The sequence below is a fragment of the Saccoglossus kowalevskii genome, chromosome 2 (genome assembly GCF_978046115.1).
Source record: "Saccoglossus kowalevskii chromosome 2, keSacKowa6.1, whole genome shotgun sequence".
NCBI lineage: Eukaryota > Metazoa > Hemichordata > Enteropneusta > Harrimaniidae > Saccoglossus > Saccoglossus kowalevskii.
Window position 1 is genome coordinate 19,552,981 of NC_140642.1, and position 13,019 is coordinate 19,565,999.

The window sequence follows — 13,019 nt, forward strand, 5'->3', positions numbered from 1 at the left end:
AATATGAGCCAAATCTATTTTTTGACCCCTGCCACCATTGTTTGATTCTTACAGACATTTGCTCTTAATACTTGAAATATCAAAAGCTGAAAATTAAATAATTATCAAATTAGGTAATTAATATCTACTGATATTACCCTAAAAACTATCAGGTCTGTGCAGTGTTCTATGATATCTATGTACCAAGTTTTATTGAAATGTGATGATTACTACTTGAAATATTAAAAGCCGAAAATTAATTAATTATGCAAATTAGGTAATTAATATGTACTGATATTACCCTAAAAACTATCAGGTCTGTGCAGTGTCCTATGACATCTATGTACCAACTTTTATTGAAATGTGATGATTAGTACTTGAGATATCAGTGGAAAAACCAGAAATTGATTAATCATTATGCAAATTAGGTAATCAATATTGCACAGATTTTTACCCAAAACTAATCAAATCTGCGCATTAGTTTGGAGCATATATATGCCAAGTTTCATCAAAATCTAATGGGTGGTTCTTTAGATATCAGTGGAACAGTCATGGAACAGCTAAAAATTAGCTAATTATCATGCAAATTAGGTAATTAATGTGCATGGATTTTTACCAAAACCTAATCAAATCTGCGCATTGGCCCAGAGCATCTATGCACCAAGTTTCATCAAAAATCAATGTATGGTTCTTGAGATATCAGTGGAACAGACACACACACACACACACACACACACACACACACACACAGACAGACACACTAACTGCAAAGACTCCCTTTTTGTGCTTCGCACACGGGAGTAAAAAATTCATTAATTCCAGCAGACAATACATTTTTTTTGTTTATAATATAAATTATTGATTTATTGATTATGATTTTACAGCAAAATATTACTGGTAGTACCCAACCAAGTTGTCATTACAGTGAGCCCAACGTTTGCAATATGTAACATTATATTTCTAAAAACATTTAATATTGGTGAGCTCTTTTATTTACAATACTGATATAAAAAGCTGATACATGTATGTGATAAATCCTCTTATAATTTGTCATCTTTAAGACATGGGTGCTGATTTCCTTGTTAAAAAAATGCAGTTGATCACATAAACGCAGAAATAATCTGTCAAAATATAGTTGTCGAGTGCAGACATTCCAAATTAAATTGCAATAAATCATTGTTACCTATATTCATGATGTACACTTTAACATGACTGGTATTTCTTTTCTAAATATTGAAGCAAAATATTTTTTGAAGTTCTGAACTAATTTTAGACCCAATTACATAATTATATTTGATGTTAATCTTATTTTGAACTCAAATTTTTATCAATGAAGCAATGAATTGCATGGTTAATTACTAGAATGTATCTCATATTTTTTACTGCTAGAAACATATCTTTATGTAAATGACTGAGATGAGTCTACATTCACATTTCAATGATTTTGCATACAATAAATGCAATTTTTGGCTTGTGTGCTTCTACTTCAGAAATGTTCTTGTTTTTTTAAATCAGATAAATAAGGTACATTAAAACCATTTCTTTCACAGTAATCATAATTGTTGAAAAACTTTAGTTATATTTACAGGTCTTTGGCATTTCAGTATTTAAAATGTAATTAGAATTGAGGATAGATGAATTTAAGGATGTATCGGGTAAATGCAATATTTAGCAAGGGGGTCTCTGTTTATTGTGAAGTCAAAGGCGTCTGCAGTCTGGTCTGTCTAATGTTATTAAAGTTTTTCAACATTCTGTAAGTTAGGGGATCTTTTTTGTGACAATATTGCTTGAAACTTATGATAAATAATACATTAAAATAATATTGATAATAGGTGTAGAAAAATTAAAAAAAAATGTTCAATGAACCCTAGACATGGAAACTCAGTGACACATATTAGATTTATATAATGTATCCATATTTCACAGAATGAGATCTGCGAATTTAAATTGTGTATAAGACAGTGGTTATATACAAAACCCACTCTATAATTAACCAGTTTTCTAAATCCTTGCATAGTCTTTATTTCAGAATTTGTCTTATTCTTCACATGGCACAGCTGAAGCCTGCTTCATCGTCTTGAAAATAACCGGTTTAGTCTTTTCGGTGATCTCAACCTTTTTAGTTTCAGCGATCTTTGGCAGTGGTGTGCTGACTTTGTGTTCCAGAGTCATGTGGTTGATTGGCGGTAGTCCGATGCAGGCTCGGAAGATGTTTTCCAAACAGGCACGTTGTTTGAAGAGTGCATTGACCACTGGTGTACCCGAGGGAACAAGCGGGGCTTTACAGAGGTAGCTGAGGATGGACAACACTGGGTGGAAAGTTTCCCAGTCATCACTGTTAGCTGTAACCAAAGGGTGAAATAAGAGACGTTAACAACGACAACAACGGTCACAAAAACAGAATTTATTCAACTACTCCTTCATCCTTTAATTTCATTACAAAACAAAACTATTGTTTACACCATTCGAGAACATTTATCCCGGAAAATAAAGTGGTTTAAAATCAGCAATACCATCTATAAATATAATAAATTTGTACAATGTACCAGTAAATAAAATGCAGTTTTTGGTAATCATAAGCCATTCTCATACATTGTAATTTTTCACTAAACTGGATATTTTGGGCTATGGCCCAATCTGATTAAAATCTGATGTACATATAGGCTCAAATTTTTTTATTTTTTATTTATTTATTTTATTGTTATTTTTGTTTATTCATAACTATTTTTTGTTTGTTTTACTTGCTGCAAATAAAACCAAAACGAAAACATAAATAGACAATAAATAACAATGAAAATTACATTAAAAAAAAAATTGAAGCTGGTACCTACATTGAATTTATCAAATTGGGAAATGCCCCATCATCTGGGCCGATAGTAACTGAATTGTATAATGGACTATATTCCGGCTTTGAATTCATATGGATACTTTTCAGTTCAAAAACAGTTGAAAGTCAATGTTAATGTACATGTATTGAAAGCACAATTTACTGAAAAATAATAATATACCTGTCTTGAAATTGATTCTCTGGCACATCTCGCAGAGGATAACCAAGTCTAATATGATTGGACTAGCAAGAAGCGAATCCTCGCACGTATTGTGCATCACGATGGTATTGTGGCCGCCCATCATAATCTCTGAGGTATATTCGTCCATAGCACGCTTACTGTCACCAACGAATGGTACGTATTTAATGACGACGCAGTGATCTGGTTTCTCATTTTCCTCATACAAGATAGAATTAGACTGGACCATATCATCAACTACGTTGCTCTTGGAGATCTCCTTCGAACGGAATTGTTGGGGTGCCGACAAATTCTTGCCATCGTTGTTGCCAAGGTGATTGTAACTGACGATGGAAACTGGCTGTGATTCAAAAAGATTAAAAAAAAATGTTAGAAATTAATATTTGTTGAAATAATTTAATTTCAAGATTCGAATATAGTATTTTAGTTACATTCAGGATCCGTTTGCTTAAATCATGGATCTGTACATGAAACCATAGCAACACTGATGTGTAGTGAAACCATAGCAACACTGAAGTACAATTTTTCCTGAAAACAGAAATTTTACCTTCTGACAGCTTCTGTGCTAAAATAAAGCCATTCTACCTTAGCAACAGCTGTTGCTTGGGTTCAATAATTTAGAAATCTGGATACTGCAATTTATCTTATTTTATAGAGCAACACTACATCAGTAATTATGACTAGGTAATGGTCCAATCTCTTCAAGTAATTAGTAAAACCGATTTAATGTTTAAAGTATAACTGAGTTATATTTCTCAATTTTGCATTTAGTGTAATTTTGGCTCTTTAATTTTTTCATTTATGGGTATTGGTCTCTTTAGAACAGATAACAGTTTAAAATATATTTTTTAATACATAATTACCGTAAAGATTCAATATACTAATTGAGGGAAAGGAATGGAATTTATTTTAAAACAATGCATAAATTTTAAAGCCTTAAACAGTAAGTACGTCAACACTGTAATATAAATGAGTAAATATAATTGAGGGAATAATTGAAATTTCATACAGCCTAGCTGATACTTCCATTTTCCTAATATGTGCCTAACTTCCAGTTGTGATTGATGATAAAATTTTACGCTGTGATGTACGTATCATCTTTCTAAGCATGGAGCAAATGCCTTGACTGAGGTGAGATGCATCATGGGAATATCACAATGCACATGGGGGCTTCATTTACAAAAGTAGCTCTAGCTACAGGTGTATTTACTTGAAGATAATAAAAATGCTGGATATTTTGTCAATATAATGACAAAACCAAATATCTTAAACTCTTTTGAAAACTATATTTAATGTTTAGTGTTTTTAAAAGTATCTTATTTTTGCTGCAGGAAAATTACAATGTACTGTATATGCGGCTTATTAGTTGAAAATTGTATCTAATTTAACTAACATTGGTGCAACAATTAAAATACCAATAGCCTATACTGTGTGGCAACACCATAGTAAAATGTTCATGCTCTAATGAATTGAGAAAAACTGGAAAACTGAAATCACGCATCATATATGTACAAGATTCACACAAAAAAAATCGTTCTATGACTTCATTATAGGCATCAAACTCAGCTTTCAATGAAGTGAGTAGCCGGTTTTTGTCTGGCAGATACTAAAACATCATCAAATCTCAGATATTTGACTAGCTGTCACTCAAAAACAGTCTACTCACTCAAAAAAAAAAGACAATTTTTATGGCCTATAATAAATATGTTTTGTTTCATTATTTTTTACAAAAGAGAAAAAGAGAAAGTAAATCAGTTGTCTTTTTTTACCTCAATGGTGCCATTAAATCCATGGCACAGAGAGTACAATATATACAGACACCTTATGCTAATCAAATTGTTGTGCAACTTCTGTAGCACATGAACGCTCAGGTCACTGAAAGAAAGGACTTTTACAGAAGCAAAAGAAGCAGACTGTTAGTGGCCAGTAATGGAGGGTGGGGATGTTCAATGTAAAGGGGGCATACAATCTCATTGTAATAATTATTACCCTTCTAATAAAAAAAAATTCCACCTTGCAGCTGAAACAAACATGCAAAATAATTTGGGAAAACAAATTTCTAATATCAAAAACTTTTACGCATGAAAGCTAAAAATGTTCCCGTCGAAATATTGGACACAGTATTTTGAAACTATTTTTTTAAAGCATGTTTATTAATTTTGGATCAAATTTATTGTAAATCGAATTTAAAGAGCGGTGGTTGCCGTGCATTTGCATTTATAACATTTGTCTAAAATAAACATTGATTTTCCCACAATCCAATGCGCTCTTCTAATTGAAATCACGAGTACAAGTATTGACCTGGACGCAACATGCACTATAATTACCACAGGTGACTCCTTTGATATCTTTCAGTCACCAAAGAAATTATCTATTAAGCTTTGTAACGTCTCAGTTTCTACATGTTGGTCTGCCCAATAGTCAAATTCGTCATTTTTGTTTATATGATTCACAATTTAGCGAATTTTGCGTCAGTGAAAATCGTGAAATTTTGTATGAGTAAGTGTTGACGACTTTCGCAAAATTTTGTTTTCATGAATACCATAAAATCAAATCATAAAAATTCCTAGCATTGAAAATTAATTTACAGTAATTTCCAATTATCTTTAGATATTCATCAAAATTGTTGAAAAGTAGTAGAAAAAAAAAAAATTATTTTGTGAATGCAGGTTCAAAAGATTGACTTTGGCATTTACAGGGTTAATTAATTAGCACAATTTGTCAGGAACAGAAAAACATACCATACCATAACAGAGGTATGTGTACAGATGAGAATTGGAAAGGTCCCGAGGAAGATGAGAATTGGAAAGGTCCCGAGGAAGATGAGAATTGGAAAGGTCCCGAAGAAGGAAATGTATGCATTAATGCGGTGAATATACAAATTTTCAATTAACATTAATCATGCATAAAAACAAAGCATAGAAATTCACAACATGCATATATGAACGAACACATAGGATTGTTTCAGTGAACACTGGATGCCAGCTGTTTTGATTCTTCTTCCACCGTGAAAGTGGGTTCACTACATCTGCAACATTCAACAAGAGTGCTATAAACATGAGACCATGCTGCGTATTGTATTATCAATATATCATGCATAAAATTTGCATATTTTGACACCAACTCGGATCTACACTGGATAAATGTCTGAGAAGCACTAAATGATATCGGTGCATAGTAAGCGACCTTACAGTTCAAACAAATATCATTTTGCTTTTTGAATAAGATTCTGAATATATTATCAAATCATTAATCATGTAAACTAGAAATATTCTATCCATAGTTTAACATGCATCACGGAATTATGGTGCGGTTTTCTAAAGCCATGAAAATGAAGCAGATATATGCCAGCTTATTCTAATTATACATTTGGACAACCAGTAAGACCAGGGAGGGCAAGGTAAGGGTGAATTTACAGCAATGAGAGTAGACTGCTTCAGCCATTTTGTAAGGTTAAATTGTCATGGAAAAGACAGATCCAGTTTTCCTTTTATTCAATCTTTACCTTTTTAAAGAGGTATTGAAAAATAATTTATTTTAGCTGGAATAAATTTTCGCTGAAAAGACATTTTGGGTGTTTTGTATGGAATTTATTTTCACTGATTTTTGACAAGTTGAATGTAAAATATAGAAAAAAAAGTGTATTTGTCGGATTTTATTTTTACTGAATCATCCCTTCAGCGAAAATAGCCAAAATATATTCCAAGCAAAAATAAAGTATTTTACATTAATATACTGGGGTAGATAAATTTGTGTATTCTTTGATGATTTTGTTTCAAAATGTATATTGGTTAAAACAATATGTTACAAATATTTTGGTAGTAAACAAAACAGTATTTGTTTAATGCTATGATGACAACGCTGATGAATGCATACTTTGAGTAAACTGGTAAATCAGAGATGCATTCATATTTGCGTTTTTCATTATTTCATCAAAAAATGCTGTTAAGTTTGTCACCAGAACAACTTCAGTTCAAACCAAGACAAAATATCAAACAAAATTATTTAAACATCTTTAAAAACATGAACTCTATATAAGTTTATATTTAATTTCTATATATTTAATATATTTAATAAAGTATTGGATGTGTGTGTTTTTCATTCATTTCATTTATTTGGCCTTATCATCTATCTTTCAAAATTGACTCAATGCAGATTTAAATGATGAAGAACACAAGCCAAATTAAGTCAGTTATCATCACCAGTCCATAAACACAAGGTGGCATGAAAAATAGAAAGTGATCATTTTAAAAATTAAAAACATAATTTATTTAATTATTTATTTATTTACTGAATGACCAAGTTTCATTAGGCTTTTGTGTTTTTTACATTGGGTTTTTTTTTTTGCTACCAAAATGTACTGAATTAAGCTTAAACTTTAGCGACGGAAGTGAGTTTTAGAAGATATTAAAACTTGTACCCCCCCCCCCTGTCGGTTATATATTTGTCTAGCAGTGTAACATTAGCATAGGGGGTATTAGCAGTTTTACAGTAACATAGGGGGTATTTAATAGCGCATAGGGGTATTACGGTAGCAGTGAAATAGTACAACAGCGACATGAGGACATGGATCAGTCATCTTACCTTGATACCGGCACTGACAAGAAAATCAACCAAGACTGACTTGATTTTTGTCTGGCCAGACTTGAAATCATCCCCACCAATGAATACTTTGTGCTTGGCAGCCAGTTCAATGACGCCAGGAACCAGTGTATTCTGTGGTGATCCATTAATGTATGCACATCCTTCCAGGATACTAGCAACAGCAAATACAGTTGATGGTGAAACTTCCGATTCACCTTCCTTGATGGAAGTTAGAAGGTTTGCAGCAGTGTCGTTGAGACCGGACCGGACATCAGAGAAGCGTTCTGTGTTCGCAGTCCATAGAACTATCACCTGCAGGGAATCATTCAAATTTAAAACAAGCAGCCTCTCGACTGAGATAGCTCCGCTGTTAGCAATGCACATTTCAATTAAAGAACAGAAGATATCATTAGAAAATGAACAATATGTATAGTATCAAAGCAATCAGACTTTATAATACAGTTTTTAACAAGAAAATATCACTTTCTACCAAAAATGACAAAAATATTCACCAAAATTAGAGAATTTAAGATATCATCACGAAATGAACAAATCTGAGAAAGGTCTACATGTAGTATCTATATATGTAATATCAAAGCAATTGAACTTTTGGTTTTTAACAAGAAGTCGAAAATATCACTTTTTACCAAAAATGACAAAAATATTCACCAAAATTAGAGAATTGAAGATATCATCACAAAATGAACAAATCTGAAAGAGGTCTACATGTAGTACCTATATATGTAATATCAAAGCAATCGGACTTACAGTTTTTAACAAGAAGTCGAAAATATCACTTTTTACCAAAAATAACAAAAATATTCACTAAAATTAAAGAATCGAAGATATCATCACGAAATGAACAAATCTGAGAAAAGTCTACATGTAGTATCTATATACGTAATATCAAAGCAATTGAACTATTGATTTTTAACAAGAAGTCGAAAATATCACTTTTTACCAAAAATTACAAAAATATTCACCAAAATTAGAGAATTGAAGACATCATAACAAAATGAACAAATCTGAGAGAGGTACACATGTAGTACCTATATATGTAATATCAAAGCAATTGGACTTGAAGTTTTTAACAAGAAGTCAAAAATATAATTTTTTACCAAAAATGACAAAAATATTCACCAAAATTAGAGAAATGAAGATATCATTACAAAATGAACAAATGTGAGCGAGGTCCACATATAGTACCTATATGTTTAATATCAAAGCAATTGGACTTGCGGTTTTTAACAAGAAGTTGAAAATATCACTTTTTACCCAAAATGATAAAAATATTCACCAAAATTAGAGAATTGAAGATATCATCATGAAATGAACATATCTGAGAAAGGTCTACCCAAGGTACATATACACGAAGTATCAAAGCATTCAGGCTTGTAGTTTTCAAGAAGAAGTCGAAAAAGTAAAACATTGACACGGACGACGACGGCCGACGACAACGAACGACGACGGATATGATAAGCTCCGCTCGACAAAGTCGACAGCGGAGCTAAAAAAGTTGTAATCAAATATCAATGTAATCAACTTATTATCCCATCATGAAATTGTTTTTTTTTTCCTACTTTTAAGAAAATTTTGTTGACTCTCTTAATATGGCTACTAATTAAATATCTAGACAGAGATGTTTAAAATATAAAAAGGATATGAATAGTTATTGCTACATAGAGAAATAAACGTGTGGTTGTGTAAACATTCAATTTCAATTTGAAGATATTCAAAACATGGCACAATATGCTTTTTATTTTCTTCCTGAAACAAATTGACAAAATAAATTTCACTCACTTTATCAAGCTGATTTTCATTTCTAAAATCTCTGATGTCTTTTCGTATCTGTTCCATTTGTTCCTGCTTACTGCCTTTGAGAACATTATCAGCACGATCAGCCTGGTTAGCGGCAATGAAGTCTGGAAAGTAGATGGATGGGCGTGGCTTGTATTTTTCCATATGCTTGTACAGTTGTTTTTGTAACTGGACATCCAGTACGCAAGCTCTCTCCATGGCTTCAGCTAAATCCAATGAGGAAATGTCCCAGCCATCGAACACTATATCTTCTGGTTCTATCATGGGTAAAATGTCTTTGAAAGGAATGTACACATCTCCATGTTGTCCACTTCCAAGACAAATTGTTGATGCTTGAGTCAGAGAACCAAAATAATTGGCATGCTAAGGAAAAACGATTACGAATATACATCAATTATATGGAACCCCAAGAAAGCTGATTCTATTTCTGTATGCAGTATCTTACAAAGTCACCTATTGTTTTACCACTCAAAATTAGTTTGTTTCGTCACTAACATTTTTAAAACAGAAATAGTACTTTTGGCTTTGGTGTGTGAATTAACAAACACCAAACATCAAAATTGACGTTGTGAAAATTAAACCCACATAACATTTTTATACATTTTTTATTTAAAATAATGATTATAACCAGTGAGGAACAGAAAATTAAGTCCATTCAGAAAAAAATTGAAAAAAATTATTTAAAAAAAATAAATACAAATTTTGCACAAAACTTTCAGCTAGGAAGAGTCTGGCATTGAAAAGATTACCATATTTGTTCTTTTAGAAGTGCATAAACACCTCAGCTACTAATAAAACAAAGAGAGTAATAAGCAAAGAATTGTATTTCTTTCATTAGGTAATTTGACTTATAAATATGTAAATTTGACATACTGGAGCAGACAAAACATATCAGAATAATTTGACGATATAACTTTTCTGATAATAAGGCCAGACTTTTTGTATTCCTTGTTTCTCAAGTTTTTATAAGACAATTTTTTTAAGGAGGGCGGAAAAAAATAAAATTAATTTTTTTTTTTCTATTAGATTTGTGTGATTCTCGAAGAATTGTAAGTGAGATCATTGATCGGAGAGAAGAAATAAAATAAAATGTTATTCCATGTATAACCTTGTTTCTCATCTGTGCGAGACTTCGGTACTTTGATCATCATACTCCCATGAAAATGCAACTTGGGTTTGTTTGTTTTTAGCAGTTTTTTGTACACAAGTTGGTGGGCTTATTTTTATTTCATTTTCGGCTCCTGTTTATTCGGCGCTAAACAAGGGATAATAAAAGTCTGGCCTAATTAAGTAAAACTTCACATACCGGTACAACAATTAACAAAAGAAATCACTATCCTACCTTCATGCCAGTTTTGGTTTCCCATGACAGACCGAGTTTATTGGCAATGACGGCTGCTGTAACAGTTGTGCCATTATTGCCGCCCCATCCTACCAACATGCAGCCAACTCTGGGTTTCTTGCACTCAGTACGAAACTTGAACTGAGTCGAGACTGGTACAGCTCTCATGGTACCATTGTCCTGGAGTATTTCGGTTGTTTCATACTTGTAGTCACTGATGATAAAATTTTCAGTGTAACTCACGTTGGGACTATCCACTTTAAATGCCATTTTGTATTGATGATATTGTGATAAAACCTATAATGTAGATAATAATAATAATTTTTATTCAACACGAAAGATTGTTGTTTTTAGTTATCTCTTCTATTTTTTCTACCCATCCTGTTGGGAGGGGGTGGGGATGGGGATGTTTTTAATCATTTTAAGTTGGTCCTATCTATTTGTAAGGGATGTACCATTTAAAATGTTGGTGAGTAAGAATATCAAACACCCGTGAAAACTGTCACAGAATTGTTTTTGTTCAACATTTGCTCAGAATTGACATGCCACGTTGTATATATCTTTCAATCACTTTGTCATTCACAAACAATTTAATTGGACCACCCCTGAATAAAAACATGGATTTCCCTTATGACTAACCGGGATGACTAAATCAAAAACTGAAGATGTTTGTTTCAAATGACAAAATTACGGATAGTTGGCATATTTATCTTCTTTTACTCACATTTCCTCTAAATTTTGTGCTTCTCACATTGAAACAAGCGACTCACGCGTTTCTTTTCTTGCGTACCGGTGAAGTGTGCCACTAACGGTAGTATTGGGAAATGTTTGTTTTCTGTTTCAGATTAAACATGATATACTACTATACTGTTCATAATTTAATGCATGTAATAAATAGTGAACGTTGACCAAATATCTTCCTGTTATGCTATTAAATATTCTCAATATAAAAAATAAATTAAATCCCGTCTCCGTATCGTTTTTAATTTCCCTCTAGGCATGGACTGTGTTAGTACGTCCATGCAGGGAGCTATAGCTCCCTGATCCATGCCGGCTCTGTATGACGATAAGCAAGCTGTTTTTTTTTTGCCTTAGGAATAGAAGTGTTCTGTTTGCGACCAAAACTCACACGGATGAGAAGTGAGAAGGAAAACATCTAGAGATACAAAATGTCCGCGGTTTGAAGAGTTTTACTAGTATTCGGTACTCGACCATAGCGGTATATTATCAAGGACGATTATCATTCACAAACAAAATTAAACACCCGTTCATTTATCTCGGCTGCGAGCTTCGCTTGTATAAACATCGCAAATGGAAACAAGTTTCTAATTTTCGTTTAGCTCTAGGTTGAGTCTTAGGTTGGGCAATTATCTTATTTTGGTAACTTGTTCTTTCTGTTTTGAGTGCCCGTTTTTTTTAAATAAAGTAGTTTGTTCTATTGGACTTTATCGTGTTAATTTTCTTTGTTTTTTCAATTAATTTTGTAACCTTCTTCGATGCGTCAGTGTAAATAAATAATGGTATTTCAATGACAACGTAAACTACGTACCTGTTTTTAATCTGGATCAGTTGAGAAATATTTTTAAAATTAACACGTATCAAGTCGTTGCCTCTCCTGTACGGACTATACAGACGCGGTGAGTTAGATCAGAACGTGATGATATATAGTAAATAATCACGTGATCAATGGGGTGATGTTTTTTTTCTGAACAACGTGATGACGTGTCGTTAATCAGGCCTCTCTGTTCTAGATAGTTAATCTGAATTTCATTGTAGTTGTCTGATACTCATAGTAAAATACACAGCATCTGTGCCAACGCTTTATTCATGAACTTCATATTGAATGCGGCTTTTATTATTATAATCTCATTCATTCCGATACCTTCACCCACCCACATTATAATCGCCGGTCCCACAATCCTCTGCGCTGAACTTGGTGTGCTGTTTTTTTGTCTTCTGCTTCAAAGTTCGTGTATAAGTATGTCCCTGATAACAGAATCATAATTTCCCAGTGGGTGAATGTCACCGAAGAATTAGAACTTGTTTCTGATAAAGGTAAACTGAATAAGTCGTCCCATACAACGCAGGAACGCCATTCCTGTCGTTAAATCACGTCCGTGTGTGCTATGAAAAATCTCCGACGGGGGAAAAATAACCCCGGCATTTCGATATGTTGTTATGTTGACACCACGGGGTTGATATGTTTAGAGTTATAGCTCACACTATAGTGTTGTATCGTTTGCTGTTTTCAGCTGTACTCTTCTCTGTTT

General features: G+C 32.7%; 1 protein-coding gene across 1 annotated transcript; it reads right to left on the reverse strand.

The window, feature by feature from the left end:
* Positions 1 to 812: 812 nt before the first annotated feature.
* On the reverse strand, positions 813 to 12,438 carry LOC100367742 (inositol-3-phosphate synthase 1-A-like). Its single transcript, XM_002739729.4, has 6 exons — positions 12,299 to 12,438; positions 10,750 to 11,046; positions 9,390 to 9,770; positions 7,590 to 7,901; positions 2,988 to 3,345; positions 813 to 2,321 (listed from the first exon to the last, which is right to left on the reverse strand). Exons 2-6 carry the CDS (start codon positions 11,017 to 11,019, stop codon positions 2,017 to 2,019), a joined length of 1,626 nt encoding a protein of 541 aa, XP_002739775.1. The 5' UTR covers positions 11,020 to 11,046; positions 12,299 to 12,438; the 3' UTR covers positions 813 to 2,016.
* Between the last annotated feature and the right edge of the window lie 581 nt (positions 12,439 to 13,019).

Excerpts from the sequence above, each read along its gene's own strand:
- LOC100367742 (XM_002739729.4), bottom strand. The coding sequence starts at position 11,019 with ATGGCATTTAAAGTGGATAGTCCCAACGTGAGTTACACTGAAAATTTT. Across the intron at positions 7,902-9,389 it reads ATGAAAATCAGCTTGATAAA|GTGATAGTTCTATGGACTGC; the intron begins GTGAGTGAAATT and ends GATTCCCTGCAG. Across the intron at positions 2,322-2,987 it reads GAGAATCAATTTCAAGACAG|CTAACAGTGATGACTGGGAA; the intron begins GTATATTATTAT and ends CTTTGGTTACAG.